Source organism: Botrytis cinerea, chromosome 5 (genome assembly GCF_000143535.2).
Source record: "Botrytis cinerea B05.10 chromosome 5, complete sequence".
Taxonomy (NCBI): domain Eukaryota; kingdom Fungi; phylum Ascomycota; class Leotiomycetes; order Helotiales; family Sclerotiniaceae; genus Botrytis; species Botrytis cinerea.
In genome coordinates, this window is record NC_037314.1 from 67,419 (window position 1) to 93,859 (window position 26,441).

Genomic DNA, 26,441 nt, shown 5'->3' on the forward strand with positions numbered 1-26,441 from the left:
GCTGTTTCGCTGCTGACGTACCCCATCGACTGACGTAGAGCCGCACTTGGGTGCTTAAAATCTGAGGGCCTGGTTCGTTCGTTCTTGAGCCTGGCCTGGGATTTTGGTTTTAGCCAGATCATATATTTATTACCTCAACCTTATCGTATCGCACCATATCATCTTGGTATTCTTTGGCCCTTCTCCCTCTTCCTCTTCTCCTCCTCCCACTCCAAGACAAAATTTAATTGCCTTTGTTTCATTATTCGCATTGTCTCGCCTCATTGTGATTGTGATATTCCTGTCGAGCTCACATGCCTTCTTCCATAAATAAGCATCGGTGATGCCCCTGCGATGGCTACGAGGTTGGCTGGGCTTCCCTCCCAGTAATCAGTCAACATTTACCTTCAGATCAAGATGGTTCCTATTACTTCTTCTTGCAATATGGCTACCTCTGGGCAATGCAATGACGCCTGCGCGCATTGCAGAGTTACGAAAAGAGACGGTCGAAATGTTTTATCATGGATTTGACAATTATATGGAGCTGGCATTCCCGGAAGATGAGGTTCGAATAATGTTAAAGGTTCAGAGCATCTATAGCTAATCTTTCTTTTTAGCTGAGGCCGGTATCGTGTACACCACTCACTCGAGATGCCCAAAACCCGCGACATCTCGAATTGAACGATGTACTCGGAAATTATTCTCTCACTTTAATTGACAGTCTATCGACTCTCGCAATTTTGGCATCTGCCCCTCCAGATGTAGAAGAAACCGGCGCAACAGCACTTCAAGAATTCCAAAATGGTGTCGCTTCTCTAGTATTACAATATGGTGATGGAACAAGCGGAGCATCCGGAAAAGGTCTACGTGCTCGAGGTTTTGACTTGGACAGCAAAGTCCAAATATTCGAGACGGTAATCAGAGGTGTAGGTGGGCTACTTAGTGCTCATGAATTTGCCGCTGGAATTCTACCAATCAATGGATACAAACCAGAATCTAGCAAGACCTCAGGAAAGACTTCGAAATTACATCAACCTTCGATTTTATGGCCGAATGGGTTTAAATATAATGGACAACTTCTGCGCCTAGCCCTAGATCTGGCTGAACGTCTACTACCTGCTTTCTACACCGCGACCGGTATGCCATATCCCAGAGTCAATTTACGACATGGTATACCATTTTATGTGAATTCCCCTCTACACAAGGGATCTGGGCGTGGCGACTATGTGCAACAGGACGCTCCTGAAATTACCGAAACATGTAGCGCAGGAGCAGGTAGCTTGGTTTTGGAGTTTACTACTTTGAGTCGTCTTACCGGAGATCCAAGATTTGAGCAATTAGCGAAGCGAGCATTCTGGGCGGTCTGGAATAGACGGAGTAATATTGGACTCATTGGAGCAGGAATTGATGCAGAGAATGGCCAGTGGATTGGTTCATACGCCGGCATAGGTGCGGGTACAGACAGCTTTTTCGAATACGCATTCAAGACCCACATTCTACTTTCCGGACAGAGCACTCCTAATATAACGACACATAGACAACAACAAGATGAATCATGGTTGGATCCAAATACAATATACAATGAATTGAGTGAAGAGGAAAATTCTCCAGAAGCATTTCTTGCAGTATGGCACGAAGCTCATGCAGCAATTAGGAGGCATCTATATAGTTCTACTCACCATCCGCATTACGTCAATGTTCATCTTATGACTGGCTCTCCGCAGGCATTCTGGATCGATAGTCTTGGAGCTTATTATCCCGGTTTATTGGCTCTAGCTGGAGAGGTTGAGGAAGCCATTGAAACTAGTCTGTTATACACCGCATTATGGACGAGGTATGCAGCCCTTCCTGAAAGATGGTCAGTACGCGACGGGCATGTAGAAGGAGGGCTCGGTTGGTGGCCTGGTCGCCCTGAATTTATCGAATCGAATTACCACCTTTACAGAGCGACAAAAGATCCATGGTATCTTCATGTCGGAGAAATGGTTTTGGAAGATATCAAACGCAGATGTCGGGCAACATGCGGTTGGTCAGGTCTACAGGATGTGCGTACTGGAGAAAAGAGCGATCGTATGGAAAGCTTCTTTCTTGGAGAAACGGCCAAATATCTCTACCTACTCTTTGATCCAGATCATCCAATGAACAACCTCGATGCCGCTTATGTCTTTACTACTGAAGGACATCCTCTCGTGCTTCCTCAAGAAAAGTCGAAGCCTCCTGGCACACCTCGTACGCCGGTAACAACTAAAGCAGTTCAGTCAACGAATAGGGCATCTCTACGAGATACTTGTCCTGTACCCCCTTCGCCAGTACCTTTTACTGTTTCCAATACAGCTGCTAGAAAGGACGTATTTCATGCTTCTAGTTTAATAGGCTTACACATGATACCAAATCATCGTGCTACGATGGATGGTGAAAATATCAAGGTCAACAATCATACATATTTCCCATGGACTTTACCAATCTCAATGATTCCAAGTAATGGTACTTGCGATCGTCTTCCGATAACTACAACTTTCACAATTGAGTTTCCTAATAATAATCCTTTGAGCACTCAATCAGCTAAAAATGGTTTCAATCTTATCTTTAATATCCCAACAAGTCTTGACCGTACAAGTGATGGTAGTATATTGGTCAAGAGTTTATCCGGTCTGAAGATGGGCATGATACATGAAAGTCAATCACATTCTTCTGGAACCAATCAACAACTCTCAGGATCTTGGAGAGTGGGTAGTATTGCCAATATACCGTTAGGACGAGATGAGCAGATATTGATACCCCGGGATGTGATTGGGGATCTTACAGATCCTTCATTCTCGCGTATAAAAAACCCAGTCATGCTTGACATAGTCATACAACTTGAACATGTTCATGATCACAACCAAAATATGTCAGAGAGTGTCGAGGAATTATTTGAGGAGGAATCAATATACGGAGATACACCGGCTTTAGCATTGGAAGAATCGATTAGTAGTCCAGGGTTAGCAGAGTACAGAACTTTGCTAAGTTCTCTCCTTCAGCAAGTGACATCTGCCCTTCGCGATCCGGCTGCTACTCTACTTCCGCAACCCCAGATTGCTCCGACGTATACATACGTAACTCTCCCGGCTGTTTTACCGACTGGTAAAGGTGCGCATCTCTTGATTAATGCACCAGAGGCTCCCGATCCTATGTCCGCCAAGACTTCATCAGCCACTCTTTCCTTCGAAAGTATTTTCTTCGCGGGTGAAGCTTGTAATGGAAAACTTCCCGATGAAGCAGTCAAATTGCATCATGTTATAGTCATGAAACGTGGCGGCTGTACTTTCTCCGAGAAGCTAGCCAACATCCCCAGCTATACGCCCACATCTAAAGGCCTTAAATTAGTTATTATGGTTTCAGACGACAAAGACGATGTGGAGCCAGGCGAGGAAGATATGGGGGATGGAGGGGGCTCTCAGAGAGGAGAGCAAAACCTCATCAGGCCACTATTAGACAGACCACAACTAACACCAGGTGGCCTTTTGAGACATCATCAAATTAGTATGATAATGATTGGAGGAGGGGATGAAGCTATCGAGGCTTTAAACCGATCTAAAAGTGTCGGAATCCGTCGAAGATATCATGTCGAAAGTCAAGGACTAACGGTTAGCAATATTTTTGTGGTTTGATTTTACATATGAACAAAATTAAATATATGAAGTAGATGATCAAGAGCATTGTGGAAATCTGGCGTTAGGATATCCTATTGGGTTGGCATGGTGCACTGAAAAATGAGGAGGCCACTTCTTATAACGTTTGGGGTACTCTTACTTCACAACTTATCATCTTGTAGATATCATCGATGCTTGATTTTGCATATAAGCATACTTACATATACATCTTGTACTTTTGTACTAGTGGCAGGGTTTCCAATAGTTCAGACTGCAGTCCGATAATTAAAAGCTTCGAAACTTTACAGAAATGTTTGCAGCTTATTCTAGATCAAATGATATTTGGATTACTTGTGATCGTTCCCGCTTTCAAGAATGTCCTGTGAATCCGGGGATATGTGCTTCGATTCCATATGCTCAAATAATAAACATCTATACGGTTGTTTAACTGCACTACACCCGGAACAAGAAACAATTCATAGTCGTGCGTGTGTGTGTGTGTAGCCACTCGGTAGCAAAATACTTTGACTACTTGCTCCGTTATAAACATAATGCTATATTCACACCACGCTTGATCAAACTAGAATCTCGACTCCTTCCTCCGGAATGTAATCACCACTGAAGTAAAATAAAATAAAATAAAACCACCCATCGATTTGATTACCTGAGGGTGCATCCACCGCCAACGATACTACTTATTTTTGAATGTCCAAGAATTTAACATCTGTCTGGTATGATGGTATGTATCCCTTGCAGTAGAAAATTGAAATTCCTTGTATCTTTTCGAATCCCAATCCAACCCAATCCAATGCTACTCTGATCTGATCTGATATTTCGTCAAACGCTAATCATCTTCATCTGCATCATCTCATCTCCTCATCTCCTCGTCTCCCCAGCGGGACTAAGTTTTATCCCTCATTCCTCATCCCTCGTCACGACAATGTAGGTAAACTTTGATCTACATCTCACTCAGCTGCTGCTGAGATTAACTCACTTCTACCGATTCTTCAAGAAAAAGAAAAAAACGAACCCTCATCGACAATAATATGTATATATAAATCATCGTTTGTTGGATGAGTTCCGAGTTGGAAGCATGCAGGTATGGGTTAGAAGAACGCTAGCAATTTATCCCATCCACAGGGAATTGAATCTTGATCTAGGGGACAAACTTCAATCATGATATATTATTTGACAAATAATTGTATTCGGGATACTTTTGGTACTCCTAGTCTCCTACTTCTCAACTCGCCCTGTAAATTTGTCCATTGCTCGCTCGGATGCATGCATTCTATCTCATCGAAAGACTCGAGGAATATTCAAATTCACGTCCCAAGAGGGAACATGTGTACAACAGAAGTATCATCTAATTTCAAATTTATCTATTGAACATTTTCGATACGCTATCAAAATAAACATCCCTTTGAGATAGAAACCCATCTATGCAAAGGTCATCCCAAGAGGAAACATGAGATCTCCAAAGTAAAAACTCCAAACGCTATGCTATTTCTCACAACCCTTAAAACTCCATACATTTTAGTCTTCTCCCAAAGCTTTAAAGTTCGTCAAAATTTGGTGCCACAATCGTCCATTTTCTAGGACTGACTGGAAGCCCAATATAATATTCCCAAAATCGTGAGATCTCGAGGACGAAAATCTCCCATCTGTAAGAATATGTAAGCATTTGCATTAAAGGATGTAAGAATAAATAGCGGGAGACATACAAAGTGAGAGGAGATCTAAACCATCCCCAAAGAACGTATTTAGTGATGTTCCACGTCAATCTTAATTCCATCGAGAATAGTTCCGCGATAGTAGGCTCCTTTCGCTTCAACTTCACCTCCTCATCATATTCCGCAAAATCTTTTTCTATTGGATCTTCATGAGTTTCTTCAGGAATAACATGATGTGGTTTCGTCACACGATCCGTTAGTTTGACGGCCTCTTCGGCCTCGCTCTCTTCCGCCTCCACCAAGGTTCGGAACTCATTGATAGCGCGGAGAGAATGGGAAATACGGCCCAATGTATTAAACAAAGCGACAAGTTCAGTTCGTTTCAATATCGGGACATCCAATGAGTTGTTGTCGGTTTCAAATAAAACTTTTAGCGCTGCTCCGTAGCCTGCGGTTTGAACTTTGCCCCACAGTCGACATTTATCACAACCTACACAATCCATGATACGACTAATATTTCTGAATCGATTGCGGAAATCTTCTTTCAAACTTGGACCTTCTCCATTAACAAACATCAAGCCTTCATCGAAGATTCGAGTCTCTTTTGATGCTTTTGAAATCAGAGTTTGTACTTTGGATTGGGTAAGTTGATCTTGAGCTGGATCTCCAGAACAGAAAGTGTACTCCTTAAGCGAAGGGCCAAGTTTTGTGACTGCTCGTAGAACAAGAGCGTAATTGAAGTAAAGATTCGAAACACGTTCTGGATAGCCATGTAGGCGGTCTTTATAACATTCAACATTCATGCCCCATTCACCAGTAATTTGATTCAAATACTCGTAACAGAGATGTGTGCTGATGGAAGTGTGCATGCCGGAAATGACTCTGTAAAAGACACGCTTCTCCAAACACTCATCCTCCAATTCAAGGCCAGTCTCTGCTACAAATGGGAGATTTGGGAAATGCTCTCGCTGTTCTTCCAGTATGTGTTGACGACCATGTTGTTTGAGAACAGACTTGAGTTCATTTGCCGCGGGCTCTTGCAGAGAAAACGGAGAGTGACCAAGGGATTCCGAATGTGGGAAGGATGATTTCGAAAAGCAATTCTCTCGATAGATGGCATCCCAAACTTGTTTGGTACCCTCACCAGCATATCCTGTAAATCTCTCCGGGTTGTCTACCAAACTCACATAATCTCCTTTTGATCCTGCGCCTTCATCGTCCGGTACACAGTAGTCTCTCTCGTCACATTCGTCATCGTATTCTACCACACAACTCTCTCCGACATCCTCGCCGAGCTTTCCTTGAAGTGGTTTCTTTGGGCGCTCTTGTTGTAATTTCTTTCCCGGATGGCCGGCTTTTGGACCTTCTAGTTTTCCCAATTCCTCTGCCCTCCATACCAGTGGTATATCCTCTTCATTGTCCAATGTATTTACGGCGCAGGCAATATTTCCACACATGCCATTTTCATCGTTCCAGAATGGACATTCCTTGCCGAATAAGTTCAGACGGTAATATGCAAAGAAATCGGTGGTTCGTGTGAGGTCGTCCAAGGAAGGTGATATTTCTCGGTTCAGGTCATCGAGGGTAGCATATGTTGTACATGCATCCGAAACAATAGCTTTTGGGGAGATCTGAGTAATGGCATTAGACACATATGCCTGGCAAAAGAAAAGTGAAGCATACCGCGCAAACATCTGGACTTTGAACAGTTTTGGATTTAGATGAAGAATCAGAAGCTTCTGCATGAGAAGTACAAGTACTCAAGAGAGTAAATAACCCCAAGTAGAAAGCTCGAGCGGCGGTCTTCATGATGAGACTGACACTTGGCCTCTTGTTTGATATCTCAGATGAATTTCATTCAGGCACAAGTAAGAAGCTTCGGAGTTTCCGAAGTAGGATGTTGAACTATCCAGAGATATGACAGGTTGGGAATATGAGGCAGTTGATGTATTGAGACCCTATTTTGTCGATATCTTGTAACTCTGAAAGGAAGGTCAAGATAAATATAGCTTGTGTAAGGTGGGAGAACAATGACAACCTTTCCGAGCAGATTTTTCTAGATGATAAACTAAAGACACCTTTCAATAAACAGATGGAGGGTAAAAGAATGAAGCTTTTGTTCTTTATGTTTTTGATATTGATATTGATATTGATATTGATATTGAATTAAATACACATGGTCCTTTATTACTAGTTGGAAAGTCTACATGTTGATTTGAAAGCATATGATGTTTCGAGTGTTTTTACAATCTGTCCATTTAGAAGGAGCTGGAGTGGCTCGAGAGTTGAGGGTGGTTCGTTATCAATCATCCAATCCAGCATCTGTCGGATCTTCAGCCCGGAGATCAAACAGTGCCACTTAAAAGCCATGGAACGTTTAATGGAACATCTAATGGAACATCTAATGGAATACCCAACCGAATATCCAACGGCCCGGATCCATGGTATAGATGGCATCAATAGACTCCTACCTAAGATTGCCATTAATGGAATCGGCTTCTGCATTGTCTTGTGCCAGATCTGCATTTGAAGGTGCCGGTGTCCACCCTCCTGTTTCTGCTTCTGTGCCTCCTAATTGAGACATCCAAGTTCAAAGGTTGCCAGGTGCCTGGGTATGCACCAAGCACCGCATCAAAGGACTCGTGTGAGAATCATCTGTTATCAAATATCATCATCACCTTATATCGAGTTGACGTACGACTATTTCCTCGTCTCATCTCACCGAGCGCAGAATAGCCGTCACACAATCACATTGCACTGAAAACATACACGTAGATATGATTTATTGTTTTTTTGGTAAACCCTTGCCTTCTAATCAGAGTGCAATAACCTGAGAACCGACATCCCCAATTGTGCCCCCTTAATCATCCTCCCGTTTTGCATCTACCTATGCTGAACCTGCCACCATACATCATCCGATCCTCAGTATTGGGTTATTTTCTGCTTTTCTACACTCCCTAGATCCATTGCAACCAGCCCTGAAAAGCCTTGCTATCGTTAACTTCCCAAGATGAACTAGGACTAGTATATAGCAGTGGAGATGATGTTAATTAATCCTGATCTAATACATCAAACGAATAATTGAAACCCATAAAGTGTAAGTCGTGTAAGTTAAGAGAGACATCAGACGTAACATCGTCAAAGCATATGTCCTCCTGTATAAGGTGTTATGCTGAACCAAAAGACTCGTTGAGACCGAGTTTGATCAAATGCAGCATGTTTACTGTTGTTGCGTTGGTGGCTGATAATTAATTGATCTCCTGAATAAATCCATTAGCGTTTGATGAAGGTTTGGGTGTGTCCTGGCAACGTACTTGAAGAGTAGAATATGTGGTTCTGGCTCATGTACCTCATAATGTTCCCAACCAAGACTCTATTTTTACCTGGTTAGTCCCGTTTCTTCTGTTGTTTAGCTTTTCTCTACATACCTGTGTTATTCCCAATGCTCTCCATTCTTCCTCCCACAATAGCTTCAAGGTACCAGTTTGGGGATCATGGTATTCCTTTGGGATAACTTTCAGCATAGCTTTTGGAAGCTGAACATGTCGGTACTCGTATTGATCATCGGAGTATCTATAAGAAAACATAAGTGTTTGCGCGATGGAAGAATTGAGGCCCAAGTTTTGCGCCATAGCTTGTACTGACCTTGCGGAATAATGAATTGCATCGATAAATTCATCTAGACGCTCCTTCTCGGCCTCGGAAAGCGGCCTCGCGTACTTGTTTCTTCTAGTGTAGTCTATTTCGGCCATTGTGCTCTGAATTCTATTCTAATGTTGTAGTCGCGATGGATGGGTATTGTCAAACGTGTGGGTGGGGCAACAACGCGACACCAAGTATTTTGAGGGTTGAATCAACAGACTCGGAGGTTGGCTGATTGTTCTATTGTGTACGAGGTCTTGTCTTATCAAGACCGATGGCGATTATAAGATTGGCGCCGGCGCAAATGTATATGGTATTCGAGGTAGGAAGGCGTCGAGGGGTTGATTGGTTTTAGATTGCGCTTCTTTTGCGGTGAAGAAAAGTATAACTATATGCGAAAGGCGAAGAGACGTATTGGCAGAAGTGATTGTAAAATGCAGTGGAAGACAAAAAGATTCCTCAAGCAAAGTCTAGTGGCTGCAAATAAGTCGCGTGTTTGTGTATTGTGCTGTATGTGATGCGATTTGTGGTGAAATTGAAGTGAATTGATTGAATTGAGTTGCGAAGGGTTTATTTTGTTATTGAGATATCGGAAGTGGACTCGGGAGGGGGGTGGTGGTGGTGTAAACAAAGTGACTTTCTACTGCGTACGTGCTCTGCTCGTAGTTGTCTGTGTGAAGTGGAGTACAGCCTTGTTGGAGAGGTTGAAGGACAGCCTTGTCCTGCTCATTACATGTATCCAATCAAACCACCAGCGCAGGGCCGCAGTAGCGTCAGCACGCCAAGACTCGCAACTACAGCCTAAGGCACCATTCACACATGGCCTTCTCTCGAACGGTCATGTGATACAGCCCTCCAATTCCAATCCATGGCCAGTGGCTCTGTATGTTTTATCGCTTCAGTGGATGTTGGAAACTGTTGATTGATTGAGTTGAAAGTTGAGAATACAGATGCAACTTTCCTTGAAACAGATCTCTCCAGCATTGAATACCAGAGAATTCTCGCCAATTTCACGTATTCCATGATACTCGTCCAATATTCAGAATAAGAAACATTATCGTATCTTCATCCTTGCTGCGTTGTGAATCGCAGCAAGCCAAATCAAAAGATCATTACCCCTGCATATCTCCCCATCAGTACTTCGAAGTTTGTAAAGCTTCAGAACGCGCATATTCGGCCTTGACGCGTCCCCATTCTTCATTGGAATTTCGCATCGGCTCGCAGATTTGATTCAAGTACATCTGCAAAAAAGTACACGGAGAATCGTCCTACGAGATCGCACCGTACGATACAATACAACACAATACGGCACAGCACAGCACAGCACAGCACCACAGTACGATAGTAAGATGGATCCAAAGAGAAAGGTTAATGGTGAAGGTACTGCGGATCAAGATGATGCGGATCGCGCTGCAAAGAGAAGAAAGCTTCCCATTGTAAGTTTGCGCCCATTTCATTGTTGATATTATTGCGATTCGGTGTAAGAAAGAAGATTCAAAAGTTTGGGTGCATTGCTCGTGGGGTTTAAATATCTACCAGCTCTTTCTCCATTGGCGGCCAGGGAAGTGAGCCGGCGCACAACCACTTCTTCTTATACTTTCTGTCAATCATTCTTCATAAATACTGTGGATGCGAAAATGACCAGAGAACGAGACTGACAACGAATAGAATGGCGATCTGAGCCAAGGTCAAACACCAGAAACAACAACTTATTATGGATTGATACTTTTGAATCAACTGAGGACGGGTCTGGATAAACAGTAAGTTAACCTCTCTAATGATTTCTTTTCGCGACAGATCTGCTTTCTCAACACTCTTTCGCATGCGATGGAGGGGTTGACATGTACGCACATTTGACTACCACCACGATCAACACCTCTGCTGCTCTGAATTCACAACTTAATGTAACTCCTTCAATCCGCAGTACAACCCACTAATAGCTTTATCTTCTTATAGGGGACGACCTTTCGCGACCAACTTCCTCACCCTCCCCGATAGAAAAGAATTCGCCGCATATTATGCCGTTACGAAGATGCCAATTGCCTTTGACACTATTCAAGAAAAGTTGGACAATTTTGCCTTTGCTACTTTATCTGAACTTGAGAGTTTCTTCAAGCGTTTGGTAAAAAATGCAAAGGATTACAACGAACGAGAATCTATAATTCATCGGGATGCTGAACGGATACGAAAGGCAGTAGTCAAATTCATGACGGACAATAATCCGGAATATAAGACAAATCCGGGAATGAAGTTAGAGCCTACGCCTATTGAAGCTCTCGAACCAATCGAATATGCCCCGGGTTCCAAACCTGTCGGTTCTATACCAGCACACCCTAAGCTTGTTGAGCCAACGCCGGTACCGATTGTGCAAGATGATAGCGATATAGATGCGGAAGGAGAGCCGGAAGATTTTGAGGCGGAAGAAATAAAGATTGAACCACAACCAGTCATAAAACGAAGAGGTCGACCCCCGAAGAATCCTTTGGCACCACGTAAGAGTACTACTCCCGCCGTGTCTGATTCACAATATGCTGGTATCAGCTTTGCGGGACTTAGTTTCCAACAGGCGCAAGAGAAGATTTTAGCAGATGTTCTCTCACACAAAGAAGACCCATCGTAAGTGAAACAATTTACATTATTGACCTACGCTAATACTGAAATCAGTGATGACTTCTTTGAGTTTGAACCATTTGTTACATTACCTCCACGTAGTCTGAAGGACTATTATCAAGTAATTCCAAACCCACACTGCTTGAGGGATTTGCAAAAGCGTGTCAAAGGAACTTTTGGGGGAAAGAATGCCACGGGTGTTAGCGATTTTAAGTCATGGGCTGCGCTTGAAGAAGATGCAAGTTTGATATGGAAGAATGCATATCACTACAATGAAGACGGAAGTGAAATCTTTAATCTAGCAAGAGATCTTGAGGTATGTACTTGCGTTCCCATTTGCTACTTCTTTATTAACATTCACCAGATTTTTCTCAAGAAAGCTTTGGGAGAAGCTAAGAAAGTTGTACCCGAGCCTGTGATTCCAAAGATAAAAATCAATGTTAAGGCTCCCGAGCCTACCCCAAAGATCACTTTGAGAGTCGGGGTAGCTAGAGCAGCGGACTCACCGGCTCCATTAACTAGTGGCTCCAACGGAACTGTAGCTTCTACAGCCTCCTCCAACAGCGAAACCCGTAGAAACCCATTTGGTGGCTCCCACTCAGTTGCGACACCTGCTCCAAGACTAGACCAATTAGAAAGAGCTAGGAGTATGTCAAATTCTGCAGCATCTCCAACTCTTTCTAAAAGTGTACTTGTAAAAGGCGAGGAAGCTTCACGCGATTCGCCTACGCCTATTCTAAGGCCCATCAATCAAACAGGTTCGACGCCAACACCGGCTCCGAGTGATATGCTTCCACCAAATACACCCAATGCATCTAATCAAAACTCGTATAATCAAGGTGGCTATGCACAATCATTTAATCACCAACCAGCAAATCTTGGTTTAGATTCCAAGTTCAGAGCGCCAGGGAAAAGTGAGTATTATTTTTAATTTCGCTCAGATATAATGCTTACAAAATTTAGATGCTTCTCATGCTATGATCACAAATTTGAGTATCGCAACTCATCCACGTCTTAATGTTTCTCGTCATTTCCATATGGATTTGCCCCCATCTGCAACATTGGCGCAACAATCTATCACGATCAACCTCCCTTCCACGCATTATTATCTTCAAATCAAGCCAACAATCGCTCAAGCTTTACTCGAGCGTCAATATAAGATCTTTGTTACGTCTGGAGTAACTAGATTGCATGCTATACCACTCATACCAAATCATGGAGTCGATCCCCGACAACCTCTTTTTGAAGCTCGACTTGTTCCTGGTGTTAACAAAATTGAAGTTGAATTGATTGCAGCTCTTCCCAAGGGTACAGTAAAGCCTGCTGGTGGGCCTGAAGTTGAGATAGAAAAGGTTACAGTGTTTGCTAATTTGATGAGAAACTGAGATGAATATTGTTTTGTAATTCAAGTCTATGAGACTAACCTACGGTAGCAATGGTAGGCGTTATTTTGGCATTTCAATTTTCTGAGTTTAAGATTAAATATTAGGGGGCGTCTAAGAGGCCTATCGCAATTCTGTGGTCTGGCATATGGTGAGGTTCGGCATTGTACGAGTAATTTATGTATCATAAGGAAATGGGGATGGTCTATGATATGATAATAGAGCTGTGCTAGATATTCAGTTCTAGAGTTGGAGAAGGAGAAGAGGCACATCTCCTTAGCGCGCGCCATATAGGTACTTTCAATATTCAGTAGAAATATGAACAGCGAAGAAGCCCAGTTTCACAGTTATTAAGCCTGAGTTTTCAAGATTTCACGTTAATCTTTCCAAGCTATTAGATGAGTAGTAGTCGGCCTTCGATGACTCGGCCAACTGGCTCCAACTCTTCCGCTGGAAAATCGATCATGAATCATTACACATAAATTTGGTTATTGTCAAATCATTTGACTAGCTGTATCAAATTTCATCAAATTCAAGCCCTTTGACACTTCTATCCAGACTAATTCCTAAAACTTTCTTTCCTTCGACCGAGCTTAGTGCTTCTGATATCCAGACTTCAATTGAATTTCATTTTCAACGTTTAAAAGGATCCAAATCTTTCAGATTTTGGGGTTATTTAATTGCAAGCAGGGCAATTGGACACTTTGGCCACAGGTAGACAGACAACATCTCTACTTTAATCCGCACCAAGGTACACACAGCTTAAATCTATCTTTCTTGTCAAGTACCCGTGAGTGATCGAGACTTAGTACTTCACCGCTTCAACGAGTGTGAGCTTAGGAATCGGTTTGGTTTGGAAAGGTGTGGGGGAACGGTTGTTGGATTTGTGTAGATGCAATGTTTGAGGTGTATTAAAACATTGGAGGTTCCTGGGTAGTTTTGAACTTGGTCTTCGCTGCTAGAGGTAACTACTTGTTTTACACGAGTGAACCTTTGATGGGAATGGATATGCGACAGCAAGGAGACCTCGGCTAAGAGAAGGGGGGAGGGGGTCTGTTATAGTAATGTTATCACTCATTTATCAATACCAAGAACGCTAGCATTTTGTGTACTGATGGGTCTTTTCTGTCTCGCTCTTCAAACTGGTCAATATATTTGCATTTATAGAAAGGATCAAATCTGTCAGCTAAATGTAAATAACGATTTGCACAGCGCATTTTGAGAAAGAGTTAAGAACCTGGTCTGGCTTTCATAGCTAGGGATTTAATTATAAGAACTCATTTCTTGAGGGAGGAGAATACATTTTAAATGTTGCCTTTTACGAGAGGCAGCTGGGACCGAGTCTCCTGATGCGCCTGCTAAAACATGAACATGAACACTTCCAATTGCGTTACCAGGGATGTGGAAACGGCATGTACATTGAGGCTTTCGTGAATGAGAACATGTTGCATGCAACACTCCACGAGAAGCATTAGAAAAAATCGAGACCCCTATCACGCCGGCCGGAATATCGAGTTCGTTGTCAAGAATAGCGATTGAAAAAAAACATCCGGAACCCCAGATCTGATTCCGCCGGCGAAATCGAAGGCAGCAGAAAGTTTAATTGTGACACTTTCTGAACATTGCCATGGCAACAGGAAGCATCAAGGAATCAAGAGATGACCTGATGTAATTTCTTAGAGCCCTTAAACTTGGAGGTACGAAGAGGTCTCTTCCCCGAATTAAGTTCGGATGGTGCGAACCATGCGATCGCATGATAATCTGCATAGGACAGGAAAAATATGATGTATTTCGGTCAACAGACCCCCAGAGTTGCCTTTGCACAATGATTTCTTAGCAAACTGTCAAAGGCCCGGGTTTGTATGAAGAGGAAAAACTTGATTTCCTGAATTGGTGTATCTACAATAGATGCACAAGATGATTTTCTCGCTAGGTGTGAAATACATATTCCCAATCACCGATAGTGTATCTTGGGCATATCTTTCATTCTTGACTGTTATTCTCTTAATCATGTATCATTTTTTCCTTATTTTTACTTGTTCAGTTTTGTCTACAGTTATCTGGATGCAGAGTTCAGGAGGAGATGAATGGAATAGCTCCCTCATCCTAAACACTACCCTCTCATCACTGTTTCATTACCAGCATAGGCCACTCTACCCTTACTTACCTTCCATGCATAGACCACTCATTTGTCATTGTTAACTATCCTCCCACAACATCGACTATTCAATTCAAACCCTAATTATTTCACATTTTCCAAAGTTTATTCCGGCGATGTACATCAAAGAACCCCTAACTAGCGAAGCGACATTGAAGCGAGAGAGGGGGAAGACCAGAAAATGTGTATGAGATTGTAGACCTATCGGCAATTGCTATAGTGATCAACGATATGATTATTAGCACCCTTTCCATTTCAGAAACTCCCCCTTCAGGCATTGAATCTTATTTGCAAGATTTTAGATCTCATGGTTCCGTTGATCTGAAAATGTTGAGGAAGCGAGGTGGACACACGGTTTGCTTTGGTCAATCGAGAAATTATGTCATCCTGATGAATTGTGCAATCAATACTCACTCGACCTGCTTGTCAATGAGTGGGCGTCTTTACTGTATTTCCACAGATTCGCAATATGAAGGCCCTTATGAGATTGGAACAATTTAATACTATATATAAGTCTAAATTTAGTCACAAATCTAAATGAAGTGATAAATGCAGATTTCCCTCCTCTGTCTGCAAGTTCATAGACATGGTTCCGAAACCCTAGCCCTAAAGTATTACTAGGGGGGCGAAATGATTATGGAGATTATCCAAGGAGATGTTCATCGATTGAATGTGAAAGATAACCAATTCAAATTCAAGAACGATATATAGAATATTCAAGCAATCAGATGCTATGGACTACTTAGTATCTACCTGCGATTGTTTGCAAGATTCCTCTCCCCGTTATCCCCCCGCTATCGCTATCGGCAAAGAGTGAATTTTTATAGGCAGGTCAGCCATGGGAATTCAGCCATTTAGAAATTCCGAAGTTGATTGATGGTTCCACATTGTGCAATTGAACACCAAGCATTGGGCACGGTAAATGTAGGAATGGAGTCAAGGGACCTGAGTGATTCCTATAATAGCTTAGTAAAAGTAAATGCTTAGGGAAAAAAATCTAGCAATTTTTTGCTTGTCGTGAAAATTTCTATAAAGAAAATCACGTGTAGAGTGGGAGCGAGGCGAAAGGGCACGGACGAAGAAATTAGCTCAATGAAAAATCCCACTGGCTTTTGGTAAATTTATCTTCTCCCTCCCCGCGATCAAATTTCAAACTTCTTCTTTTTCTCCCTTCCTCCATACCGTCTTCTTTGAAGTTTTTTATTACCATAAATTCTTCTTCTACCCTAATACAACCTTCAAGATGGCCGACGAAGTTTACGAGGGTGCCATTGGTATCGATCTTGGTAAGATAAGAGTTTTTCCGAATTTTGAGGATGGTGGATGAGGGGCATAATTTTCTCTTTGTCAAAATCTTCAAAAATCTCGCAACACTTCTTCAATATCAATAACGAATGCTAATCTATCTACCGCGCGCAGGAACCACATACTCTTGTGTTGCTGTATACGAGGGAACCAATGTTGAGATCAGTACGTATTCCTCCTCTCCCGGAAAATCGATTTCGCAAATTGGGCTTCGACAATCGAGATTTATACTGATCGATATCACCAGTTGCCAACGAGCAAGGTAGCTTCACCACCCCATCTTTCGTTTCCTTCACCGACAAGGAGCGTTTGATCGGTGAGTCTGCTAAGAACAATGCCGCCATGAACCCAAAGAACACCATCTTTGATATCAAGTCAGTATCTCGACTTTCGCGACGACAACAAGGTATTAATGAATCTACAGGCGTTTGATCGGAAGAAGATTCGATGACCCCCACACCACAAAGGTATTTACACGATTTTATTTCATCAAGATTGTCATGCATCGAAATATTTTGGATTTTGCAACAGAAATTCTTCAATTTTCTCCCGGATGCCTTGTATCAATTAGCAGCCACTAACACATCCTCTAGGATATTCAATCATGGCCTTTCACCGTTGTTGACAAGGATGGATCCCCATTCGTTCAAGTTGAGTATCTCGGAGAGGAGAAGACCTTCTCCCCACAAGAGATCTCATCTATGGTTTTGACCAAGGCAAGTTTTTCACACCCCACTCCTCAGTAGCGAGTTTGCTAACAATACTTGAATTACAGATGAAGGAAATCGCCGAGGTTAAGTTGGGCAAGAAGGTCGAGAAGGCCGTCATCACTGTTCCAGCTTACTTCAACGACAACCAACGTCAGGCTACCAAGGATGCTGGTGCCATCGCTGGTCTTAACGTTCTCCGTATCATCAACGAGCCTACTGCTGCTGCCATCGCTTACGGTCTCGGTGCTGGAAAATCCAACAAGGAGCGTAACGTTCTCATCTACGATCTCGGTGGTGGAACTTTCGATGTTTCCCTCCTTAACATTCAAGGTGGTGTCTTCACTGTCAAGGCTACTGCCGGTGACACCCATTTGGGAGGTCAAGATTTCGACACCAACCTCCTTGATCACTTCAAGAAGGAGTTCACCAGAAAGACCAAGAAGGACTTGTCTAACGACCCCCGTGCTCTCCGTCGTCTCAGAACTGCTTGCGAACGTGCTAAGAGAACTCTCTCCAACGGTGCTTCCACCAACGTTGAGATCGATTCCTTGTTCGATGGTGAGGACTTCAATGCTCAAATCACCCGTGCCAGATTCGAGGACCTCAACGCCAAGGCCTTCTCCGGTACTTTGGACCCTGTTGCACAAGTTCTCAAGGATGCCAACATTGATAAGAGCAAGGTTGACGAAATCGTTCTTGTCGGTGGTTCTACCCGTATCCCAAAGATCCAAAAGCTCTTGAGCGAGTTCTTTGACAACAAGAAGTTGGAGAAGAGCATCAACCCTGATGAGGCTGTTGCTTACGGTGCTGCTGTTCAAGCTGGTATCCTTTCCGGAAAGGCTACCTCTGCTGAGACTGCTGACCTCCTCCTTTTGGATGTCGTCCCACTTTCCCTCGGTGTTGCCATGGAGGGTAACATCTTTGCCCCTGTCGTTACCAGAGGTCAAACTGTTCCAGTATGTTAAATCTTTACAAATTCTTTAAAAAGCAATACTGACTCATTTACTCTAGACTATCAAGAAGAGGTTAGTTACAAACATTTCACGACTCATTAACACATTTTTTCAATGTTCTATTCTATTTCAATGTCTCATCCCAAATTCGGCACTCTCATTTTGTTCAAGTTGAATTTACTCATTTGCTTTCAATGTTCATGTTTATTTCAACATTTATCTTTGGCCACCAACCCCATTTCCCCTCTTTCTTTCGTTCTTTCTATTCTCCGGCTTTTTTGTTCAAGTTAGCCACCCAGTCACCCTCCCTGCCTTTTTCTTTTCCGGCTTTTTTTTTCGGCTAGCCACCCCTCGGTGTAAAAACCGTTGTAATTATGTCGTCGCTCTTTCCCCTTGTGGAGACGTTGTTGGAGCTTCTTGTTCTGATTGTCTGGACGTGTTTGAGCAACCAGAAGTGGAAGAATTCGGTCTTTTTGACTGTTTTCCCGGATAAAGATGCGTTATTAGACGTCAAATCCGCCACTGGTCTCTCTTTCGCTCCTGCCCTCTTCGGAATCATGCAAGCTGCCACTCTCACCATTTCTTTCTTCAAGTCGCTCCCTCCTGTTTTGGACATGAAAGTCTGGGCCGTTTACGTTCTGGTCTTGGAAAAGCCGGGTTTTAAACCCTCCCTTTACTGTGGGTCAGGGACCGCCTCCGTGACGGGAGTTCGAAGCCGATTCGCCAAGTACGACAACGGCGGCGCCTTACCACGATATGTCAAGTGGGCCCAAGACAATGGATTCTCCATTGTCCACAAGGGACTCGTAGTTTGGTGTCCGATTCCGGAACCTGTGGACCGACCCCGCGTTCGTGTGCTCTTTCTCGCTTTGGAAGCAACCCTCTCCTTTTTCTTCTGGACAATGAAAAGCTCTACCAAGGATTACAACATGGGTGAGTGTTGCTACTGGGCTCGAGACTCCTTTCCTTATGGTGGTTTGTGTTCACATTCCGCACTTTGGGAAGGAGTCGAGGGCCTAGAGCTCACTCCCCAGGAACTCTCCGATATCGCTGCTGCCTTGAAAGTCAAGAATAAGGAACGGCATAGTGCCTTCCATAAGAAGCAATTGGAGGAGAATCGCCCCGCGTATCGCTCCCGTCAAAACAAGAACTCAACCTCCTTCCGAAAGAAGAATGTGGACAAGGTCCACAGAACCAATGGCGAGTCCGCTACCAAGGCCAAGGATTCTGGTCGCTTCTCTTGCGGTACTTGCAACTTCTCCTTTAAATCGCAGTCCGACCTCAATCGGCACAATGGCAAGGCTAGGCACTTAGCCAAAGTGGCTGCCGCTTCCAAATCGGGTTAGCGCCCTCACTTTTTTGGAGTTTGCCGAATTTCCCAATGTTCGAAACTTCGCTCAACAATCGCTTTCTCATAAATGTTCAACAACAACGACGACGATAGCTAATTAAACCCTTTAGAACCTTCACCACAGTAGCAGACAACCAGCAAACAGTCCAGTTCCCAGTTTTCCAAGGAGAACGTGTCAACTGCGAAGACAACACCTCCCTCGGAGAGTTCACCCTTGCTCCTATTCCACCAATGAAGGCTGGTGATGCAGTTCTCGAGGTCGTTTTCGAAGTCGATGTCAACGGTATCTTGAAGGTCACTGCTACTGAGAAGACTTCCGGACGTAGCGCCAACATCACCATCGCCAACTCCGTCGGTAAACTCTCATCCTCCGAGATCGAGAAGATGGTTGCAGATGCAGCTGAGTTCAAGAGCAGTGATGACGCTTTCAGCAAGAGATTCGAGTCCAAGCAACAACTTGAGTCATACATTTCAAGAGTTGAGGAGATCATCTCCGACCCAACTATGTCCATCAAGTTCAAGCGTGGCAACAAGGAGAAGATTGAGTCTGCTTTGAGCGATGCTATGGCTCAACTCGAGATTGAGGATTCTACTTCTGATGACTTGAAGAAGAAGGAACTTGCTTTGAAGAGAGCTGTCACCAAGGCCATGTCCACTCGTTAAAGTGTGATTTGAGTTATTGGGTGGTGGAGTGGAATGTGGAAGAAGTTATTGATGCATATGAGTTCATGACACGGATGAAATGGACTGGACCCTCTGGTCACAGGCTCATATTGGGTTTACAAAAAGTCACTTATCCGTTATTTGCATGGTCGTCTGGCTATTTTACGGTTCTGATATTTCTTTGATGTTTGTCTACAGGCATAACAAGATTGTCCGTATACCAAGGGGTGTTAATAAGCAAAAAAATATCAAATTGATCACGTTAAAAACTTTATATTTGTTCCAATTATGTGCTCTATGGTGTTCATGCTTCGGTGTTAATGCTTTGGTGTTAATGTTGATGAAGCAAATCTAAGAAAAAATGTGACAAGGAAAGTATTCCAACTCAACAATCGAATGTCAGTCTCAAATTGAGATAATATAGGCATTTCAAATGTCTGGTCTACACTACGAGAAGGCAAAAGGATAGGTTCAAATCTCACAATGAGAGCGTAAAACCGCTTCATGCTTAGAAATACTTGAATGTCTGTATTATATTAATAACATTATGAGAATTACCGAGGTGTGATCTAGAGAACAAGAAGTATGAACTAAGAGGATACAGGGTTTGAAACAAATGAGACTGTAGTTACACTTGAGAACCCAAACTCAAGAATGGCATACGCGGTATCAAACTCCCATCAACATGTCTCTTCGGGTTTTTTAACAATATGATTTTCATATGTCTCAACGAACCAACTACCCTCTGAATCATTTCACTTCCGATCAAGCAATCGGCTCACATCATATACTTGTTGTCTTCTCCAAAGTCCTTCCACTGCTCGGCCACCATGCTTCTACACACCCTAACCTCGCATGTTCTAAGGTGACATCCTCAAGATGGCCTTTTAGAGCAAGCCATACTTCGATACATAAACCTCCAGGTGAAAGATGATTGACTGGGTGGTGATTGACTGGGTGGTGAGGATGAAATTCTTTAATCCAACAATTGGAGGCACCTTCTGCTACGTATACATGGAAAATTCGGAATTTTCCTTTGTGGATATAGTCGGATAGTGTTTGGAATAGGATATCAAGTTTGGACTATTGCGCTTTGCTGATTTTTAATGAGTGAATCAAATTTAGGACATGTGAAAAATATGGAAGAGGATCTGCAATTGATGAATTCGGTATCGACGGTGCATGAAAAAGAAAAAGGAATGCAAGGCATAGTACAGGCGATGAGTTTCGGAGGAAATAAATCGATTGGCTAAGAGGAGACAAATTCGAAGTGGTTGCCGATTACTTTCCTCCATGGTTAAGATAGTATGGGGAGAGAGACATGGTGGGTTTGAGAATATGGTCTTCGGGGAGGGGGAAGGGGGAAGGGCCCGGCTGGTTGGAAGGCGAATATGCTCAATGTCTATGTACCAAGACTTTTCGTGAAAGGGCGGAGGGTTAGGGGGGGCGAGAACGACTCAGGTGATGATATTGATTAAGATTTCATAAGGGAGGTCTGAGGCCGCGGGTAGGTGTTGGGATGGATGTCATCGTGGAAATTCTGCCAATTACTTTTGGAGTTCGGAGATGGCGATTGTTGAAAAAGTTGAGACAGATAAATTTGCCGTATACATAAGAAAAGATAGGTATATGCGTCCTCACTTAGTAGTATACAAAATACTATGACGTTTGAGATAATAGTACACCCTGCTGTCGAGTAAACCAACCCAAACCTCCTTTTCATGAGATTAGACGAAGTTAACCGTACAACTTTGTAGAGTTTCATCATCTTAACAAAAATAGGCAATGTCAACATGGGAGTACATAGAAATCATGCAATGAACCCCCTCTCCGATACCATTAGGAGAAGCATCACATCGGGACAAACGAACAGAACAATAACACTAGAACAGCACCCGCCAGGTGCACCCTCTCACATTTGATGTGTAGGTAGAAATACATTGGATCAGGCAATCAATGTTTTAAAATTGAGAATCAAATAATGTTTCAGCAAAACCAATTTCATGACCATCGAAAGATCATGTGTCATCGAATTCAAGTTGTAGCCATTACAATATCTCAATACATACTTAAGTGTTTTCAAGATGTACCTACACCCTCTGAGGCCATCTCGTCATCAAGTTGAAGCTCGCTCAAACGCACGCACCAACCCCCGCAATATGCAGATCCATTAAGGCTGAAATATTATTTTTACAAGACAGACGAGGCCTCAATCCCGCCTTGTCTAAAATTCTCACAATCACAATTTAATTCTCCATTGATCCTCATATCCCTCACAAAATGCCACCTCGTATACCATTTCGTTCTGCCCAGGCATTAAAACGCAACCTCCTAAGTTCCAATTCACAAAATGTGTCGATTTTAGAGATTAGACCCCTCCAATTGAGCATACCCACTCGATATCAAAATACCCCTCACCACCGTTCCCTGAGCAGTAGCTCTTTTCTCCAACTCCATTCTACTCCAACACTTCTCAAGAAAAAAGACAAGGGCAATAAAAACACTTCTTCCGAATCAGATAGTTCCTCCAACTCTTCCTCCGCAGCAGCAGAAGATAATGATCCTTTTGATTTTTCCACTCTACAAGCTGGAATTGACAAATCTCTCGAGAAACTCAAGAATGATTTAGGGAAATTACGAACTGGAGGAAGATTCAATCCAGAGGTATTAGAGGGGTTGCGAGTTAAGTTAGGGAAAGATGCAAAAGAAAGTTTTCGGTTAGGTGATTTGGCGCAGGTGTTGCCGAAAGGGGGACGAAGTGTCGTTGTGCTTGTTGGGGAGAAGGCTGTATGTTGACAATTTCTTCTTTTTGTGTTCTGCGTTCTTGTCCTTCGAATTTCTATATCCCTATCATTTACTCTTTGATTACAACACAAACTAACTCTCAAATTAGCACATCAAACCTATCCTCTCTACTATCCAATCCTCCACCCTTTCCCTCCAACCCACGCCCGATCCACAGAACCCTCTCGCCCTAAACATCCCCATACCACCACCCACCAAAGAATCCCGCGATGCAGCACTACAAGCAGCTTCGAAAGCAGGAGAAATAGCCAGTAATGGGGTACGTAATGCGAGAGGAGCGATGCAGAAAAAGTTAAGAGCGATGGAGGTAAAGAAGACGGTTAGACCTGATGATTCAAAGAAGGCGCATAAGGAGATGGAGAAAGTTGTTGAGAAAGGGAATGGAGAGGTGAAGAAGATCGTTGAGGCGGCGAGAAAGGGAATGGAGCAGGCCTAGAAAATCAGGGAAAAGGAGCTTTAGATGATGAGAGTGGAGTTGTTAGAAGCGATAAAATGGCCTCGGAGAGATGTATGTTCAAAAAAAGATTTTACAAGCTGGGACTGTAATGTTATGGAGATTTAAAAGTTGAATTTTTGACGGTGTATGATCTTTTGTACAATACCATTTTTATATTTTTATGAATACACTATGTAGGACATAGAATTGACCTATATTGTAGGTCCCTTTGCCTTTGCTATTTTGGCTACCTCATCAGCGGGTAACATGCTCTGTAGTTTTTCCGCAAATGACCTCGAATCATCTTGCAAGAAAGTCTCGTTCTTTCTCGAGAGCCTTTCAATTTCACCATATATGTTTTTCTTGACATCTCCTGGTTTTGCGTACACACCCGCAACCATTTCCTTCAAAAGCGCCTCTTTCTCTTCCTCCTTCAGTCCCTCAACCTTATAATCTTTATGAACCTTCCACCTAGCCTCATTTCTTGACGCCTCCTCCCCATCCCTCCATTTCTCCAACGTCTCCTTCTCCTCTCTACTCTCAAATACCGTACCCATGCCCCTTTCCAAATTCGCCAAATGCCTTTCTGGCGGCGTCGGTACATCTCTTTGTGCCAATGTTCCGCTCACAACTTGCATCTTATAAATTATCGATTCCTTCAATCCATTTGTACTCGAACTTGTCGCAATTGCCGGTCCCCAGCTCTCCAAATCAGACACCGAGGTGACTGGATTGTAAAAGACCCATTCTCCTCCTTCTTGACTATCCAAATATTGTTGTTCTTCAACTGTATATGGAGGATCATATTCGTCTAATTCCACATCTGTGGGTTTAGGTCCTGCACGAACACGAGGTTTTCCTCCGCGTCCTCCACGCCCTCCTCGTCCCCCTCGTGCAAAAGCTCCTCTTGCACCACCGGGTCCACTTCTCATACCTCCTCTTCCAGCTCCGGCCCCAAATCTTCCAGTACCAGCTCCTCCAGAAAGCGCACCACCTCGTCCGCGATAATTGGGACTGTGAGGGGCGCCAGGTGCTCGAACTCGCGGACCACTATCATCGATACGGCGGGAAATAGTAAAAGTTTGACCAGGAGGAGGACGTGCTGCTAGTGAGCGAGCGTCGATTCCGCGGGAGGGTTGTGATGCGAGGGAGGAAATGTCGGCTGTGGCAATGGAGCTGCGTTCTGCGCGAGTGGAACGTGGTTGAGCTGACCATTGTTAATTTATTATAATTCTTACCCATAAGCTAAAGTTCCAGATTCGTTGCTTCCTGATCGTACTGAATACTGAACAGAAGCTTCAAATGCCCCGAGGAAAGATAAAAAAACTTACCATTATCATTGCCCTTCCCCTCCTCACTCCTCCTAACAGAACTACTAAAAGCCCTCAAACTCGCCTTAATACCCTCGGACACCCTCGTCAAATCATGTCCCAAAGGCCTACCACCTCCAATCGCTGATTGCACATGCCGTGTAAACATGATGTGTAGCGCTTCTTGTCGGTTATCAAATCGTCCTCTCTCCCCTCCATCAATCTGGAGATTCTAAGAAAATATAATATTTGCCTTAGGCATTATTGCATATCAATCAGTGAATTTAAACGCTAAAAGCGTGAGGCTACCTGCACCGTGGTTCAATGTAAGCAAGGCAAAACAGTAGCCTTTCACAAAATCTTCAATACGCCCCGAACGATTGTTCAACAATACCGCTTACAGAATCTCCGGGATAGTTTTTTCTTTTTGAGATTGTAGAGATCTGAAGTTTTGAACCTGCAAGAACAATTATACTTTTTGTAAAAGCCCCATATTTGGTAGTCCAAATCGACGTGCAACAAAAGTTTTGGAGAGACAGTGACCCCCATGTTTTTTCAGCCTTGGATTGTTTAGGATATCAATAACATACTACCACATCGATATCAATTCTGAGAATCTTGTTTTCGCATACGGCTTACAATTTGCTACGACTATAGTGGAACTAGAGAGTTCTTTTTTGGCAGAGAAGTAGACGAGGAACTATATATTTGCTATCGAACACCCACCGAACCCAACATCAAATTACCGCCACAAATCACGATTCCATCTTACAACCTTTCTCCAGCCATCTCACTCCCACAATGCTCCGCCGCGCCCCCACTACCATAACTCTCACTACAGAAGACATAGCGATCTATGAAGACTCCCGGCAAGCCGAACGTGACGAACAAGCAGAGCGAGAAGTCATGGCAGCAGCAGCACGCCACAGAAAAGCAAGACAACGACAAGATTTTGGAGCTGTCAAAGGGGATAAATACAGGGAATCACAGGCGATAGCTGCGCAGAGGAGAGTCGATGCTGCGAGAGAAAGAGCTGCTGGGAGGGCAGTGGATATGGAGGGAGATGGAAATGCGGAAAATGAGAATGAAATAAGTGAGGATGAGGATAGACAGATTTTGAGGGAGAGGGAGGAGAGGGCGATGAGGGAGAGACTTAGGGAAAGGGAGGGACAGAGACCTACTAGGGTATTACAGAGAGCAAGGGAGGAGAGGGAGCAGAGGAGTAGAGAGGAGAGGTTGGGATTAGGCGGTGGGAATGGCAGCGCGTTGGGGAGATGATTTGTGGTGATCAAATGTCCCGATTTCTTTGTTCAATGATTTCATGAATACATTGGGGTAAAAGTATAGGCTGTGGATATTTGAGTGTATGGATACTGGAGTATATTTGGATTATATGGTTGGATGCAAAGGCGCAATGGAGTCATACACGATGGTCGAAATAAATAATGCTCCCAAAAAGTATGCAATTCGAAAATTTGAACAAGGCGACTCGTTCATCGCAGTCCAATTGAAAATATTAAGCTATCTTATGCTGGCTCAAGAATCCTCACAATTATTGAATATAAACCGGACCACTGAAAAGCGTTAAATCCATTGCGTGATATTCTACCCTCCTTGAACTTTTTCATTATCCTAACCGGACTTTCACTCCTGCATTCCTTTCAGCCCTTCAATCATTTACAGCTACGGTATACTACCTCCATGATACCAACCGGGTCTTGATATCTAAAAGCCCAAGACTATCCGCATCTGTATCTGAAACTTGAAACTAGGAACTTGGAATGATATATTGAGAAATATTCCTCTAGGGCGTTACTTCGTTTCATATTAAAAGA

General features: G+C 43.3%; 8 protein-coding genes across 8 annotated transcripts; 5 read left to right on the forward strand and 3 right to left on the reverse strand.

Annotated features, from left to right (window-relative positions):
• Nucleotides 1-3,945, forward strand: Bcmnl1. Its single transcript, XM_001550330.2, has 2 exons — nt 1-544; nt 597-3,945. The coding sequence occupies exons 1-2, from the start codon at nt 323-325 to the stop codon at nt 3,627-3,629; spliced, it is 3,255 nt and encodes a 1,084-aa protein (XP_001550380.2). The 5' UTR covers nt 1-322; the 3' UTR covers nt 3,630-3,945.
• An 811-nt stretch (nt 3,946-4,756) lies between these two features.
• Nucleotides 4,757-7,559, reverse strand: Bcero1. Its single transcript, XM_001550329.2, has 3 exons — nt 6,965-7,559; nt 5,333-6,912; nt 4,757-5,272 (listed from the first exon to the last, which is right to left on the reverse strand). The coding sequence occupies exons 1-3, from the start codon at nt 7,088-7,090 to the stop codon at nt 5,164-5,166; spliced, it is 1,815 nt and encodes a 604-aa protein (XP_001550379.1). The 5' UTR covers nt 7,091-7,559; the 3' UTR covers nt 4,757-5,163.
• Nucleotides 7,560-8,039: 480 nt separating this feature from the next.
• On the reverse strand, nt 8,040-9,705 carry Bccks1. Its single transcript, XM_001550327.2, has 4 exons — nt 8,927-9,705; nt 8,710-8,854; nt 8,596-8,654; nt 8,040-8,541 (listed from the first exon to the last, which is right to left on the reverse strand). The coding sequence occupies exons 1-4, from the start codon at nt 9,031-9,033 to the stop codon at nt 8,502-8,504; spliced, it is 351 nt and encodes a 116-aa protein (XP_001550377.1). The 5' UTR covers nt 9,034-9,705; the 3' UTR covers nt 8,040-8,501.
• Nucleotides 9,706-9,773: 68 nt separating this feature from the next.
• BCIN_05g00170 (hypothetical protein) lies at nt 9,774-13,664 on the forward strand. Its single transcript, XM_024692771.1, has 6 exons — nt 9,774-10,359; nt 10,592-10,683; nt 10,880-11,539; nt 11,588-11,849; nt 11,898-12,447; nt 12,497-13,664. Exons 1-6 carry the CDS (start codon nt 10,273-10,275, stop codon nt 12,916-12,918), a joined length of 2,073 nt encoding a protein of 690 aa, XP_024548552.1. The 5' UTR covers nt 9,774-10,272; the 3' UTR covers nt 12,919-13,664.
• A 2,443-nt stretch (nt 13,665-16,107) lies between these two features.
• Nucleotides 16,108-20,340, forward strand: BCIN_05g00180 (hypothetical protein). The gene is made up of 8 exons (XM_024692772.1): nt 16,108-16,359; nt 16,493-16,543; nt 16,626-16,752; nt 16,803-16,845; nt 16,972-17,094; nt 17,154-18,044; nt 18,100-18,113; nt 19,503-20,340. The coding sequence occupies exons 1-8, from the start codon at nt 16,317-16,319 to the stop codon at nt 20,053-20,055; spliced, it is 1,845 nt and encodes a 614-aa protein (XP_024548553.1). The 5' UTR covers nt 16,108-16,316; the 3' UTR covers nt 20,056-20,340.
• Nucleotides 20,341-22,099: 1,759 nt separating this feature from the next.
• Nucleotides 22,100-23,424, forward strand: BCIN_05g00190 (hypothetical protein). Its single transcript, XM_024692773.1, has 2 exons — nt 22,100-22,842; nt 22,949-23,424. The coding sequence occupies exons 1-2, from the start codon at nt 22,336-22,338 to the stop codon at nt 23,294-23,296; spliced, it is 855 nt and encodes a 284-aa protein (XP_024548554.1). The 5' UTR covers nt 22,100-22,335; the 3' UTR covers nt 23,297-23,424.
• Nucleotides 23,425-23,444: 20 nt separating this feature from the next.
• On the reverse strand, nt 23,445-24,830 carry BCIN_05g00200 (hypothetical protein). The gene is made up of 2 exons (XM_001550320.2): nt 24,628-24,830; nt 23,445-24,503 (listed from the first exon to the last, which is right to left on the reverse strand). The coding sequence occupies exons 1-2, from the start codon at nt 24,773-24,775 to the stop codon at nt 23,509-23,511; spliced, it is 1,143 nt and encodes a 380-aa protein (XP_001550370.1). The 5' UTR covers nt 24,776-24,830; the 3' UTR covers nt 23,445-23,508.
• A 122-nt stretch (nt 24,831-24,952) lies between these two features.
• On the forward strand, nt 24,953-26,431 carry BCIN_05g00210 (hypothetical protein). The gene has a single exon (XM_024692774.1). The coding sequence runs from the start codon at nt 25,408-25,410 to the stop codon at nt 25,882-25,884; it is 477 nt and encodes a 158-aa protein (XP_024548555.1). The 5' UTR covers nt 24,953-25,407; the 3' UTR covers nt 25,885-26,431.
• Nucleotides 26,432-26,441: the final 10 nt, after the last annotated feature.

Excerpts from the sequence above, each read along its gene's own strand:
- Bcmnl1 (XM_001550330.2), top strand. The coding sequence starts at position 323 with ATGCCCCTGCGATGGCTACGAGGTTGGCTGGGCTTCCCTCCCAGTAAT. Across the intron at positions 545-596 it reads TGGCATTCCCGGAAGATGAG|CTGAGGCCGGTATCGTGTAC; the intron begins GTTCGAATAATG and ends CTTTCTTTTTAG.
- Bcero1 (XM_001550329.2), bottom strand. The coding sequence starts at position 7,090 with ATGAAGACCGCCGCTCGAGCTTTCTACTTGGGGTTATTTACTCTCTTG. Across the intron at positions 6,913-6,964 it reads AAAGTCCAGATGTTTGCGCG|ATCTCCCCAAAAGCTATTGT; the intron begins GTATGCTTCACT and ends GCCATTACTCAG. Across the intron at positions 5,273-5,332 it reads TTTAGATCTCCTCTCACTTT|ATGGGAGATTTTCGTCCTCG; the intron begins GTATGTCTCCCG and ends ATATTCTTACAG.
- Bccks1 (XM_001550327.2), bottom strand. The coding sequence starts at position 9,033 with ATGGCCGAAATAGACTACACTAGAAGAAACAAGTACGCGAGGCCGCTT. Across the intron at positions 8,655-8,709 it reads GAGCATTGGGAATAACACAG|AGTCTTGGTTGGGAACATTA; the intron begins GTATGTAGAGAA and ends AGGTAAAAATAG. Across the intron at positions 8,542-8,595 it reads CCACATATTCTACTCTTCAA|GAGATCAATTAATTATCAGC; the intron begins GTACGTTGCCAG and ends GGATTTATTCAG.
- BCIN_05g00170 (XM_024692771.1), top strand. The coding sequence starts at position 10,273 with ATGGATCCAAAGAGAAAGGTTAATGGTGAAGGTACTGCGGATCAAGAT. Across the intron at positions 10,684-10,879 it reads AGGACGGGTCTGGATAAACA|GGGACGACCTTTCGCGACCA; the intron begins GTAAGTTAACCT and ends ATCTTCTTATAG. Across the intron at positions 11,850-11,897 it reads ATCTAGCAAGAGATCTTGAG|ATTTTTCTCAAGAAAGCTTT; the intron begins GTATGTACTTGC and ends AACATTCACCAG.
- BCIN_05g00180 (XM_024692772.1), top strand. The coding sequence starts at position 16,317 with ATGGCCGACGAAGTTTACGAGGGTGCCATTGGTATCGATCTTG. Across the intron at positions 16,544-16,625 it reads GGGAACCAATGTTGAGATCA|TTGCCAACGAGCAAGGTAGC; the intron begins GTACGTATTCCT and ends CGATATCACCAG. Across the intron at positions 17,095-17,153 it reads CATCTATGGTTTTGACCAAG|ATGAAGGAAATCGCCGAGGT; the intron begins GCAAGTTTTTCA and ends CTTGAATTACAG.
- BCIN_05g00190 (XM_024692773.1), top strand. The coding sequence starts at position 22,336 with ATGCCACCTCGTATACCATTTCGTTCTGCCCAGGCATTAAAACGCAAC. Across the intron at positions 22,843-22,948 it reads TGCTTGTTGGGGAGAAGGCT|CACATCAAACCTATCCTCTC; the intron begins GTATGTTGACAA and ends CTCTCAAATTAG.
- BCIN_05g00200 (XM_001550320.2), bottom strand. The coding sequence starts at position 24,775 with ATGTTTACACGGCATGTGCAATCAGCGATTGGAGGTGGTAGGCCTTTG. Across the intron at positions 24,504-24,627 it reads GGGGAAGGGCAATGATAATG|CTCAACCACGTTCCACTCGC; the intron begins GTAAGTTTTTTT and ends AACAATGGTCAG.
- BCIN_05g00210 (XM_024692774.1), top strand. The coding sequence starts at position 25,408 with ATGCTCCGCCGCGCCCCCACTACCATAACTCTCACTACAGAAGACATA.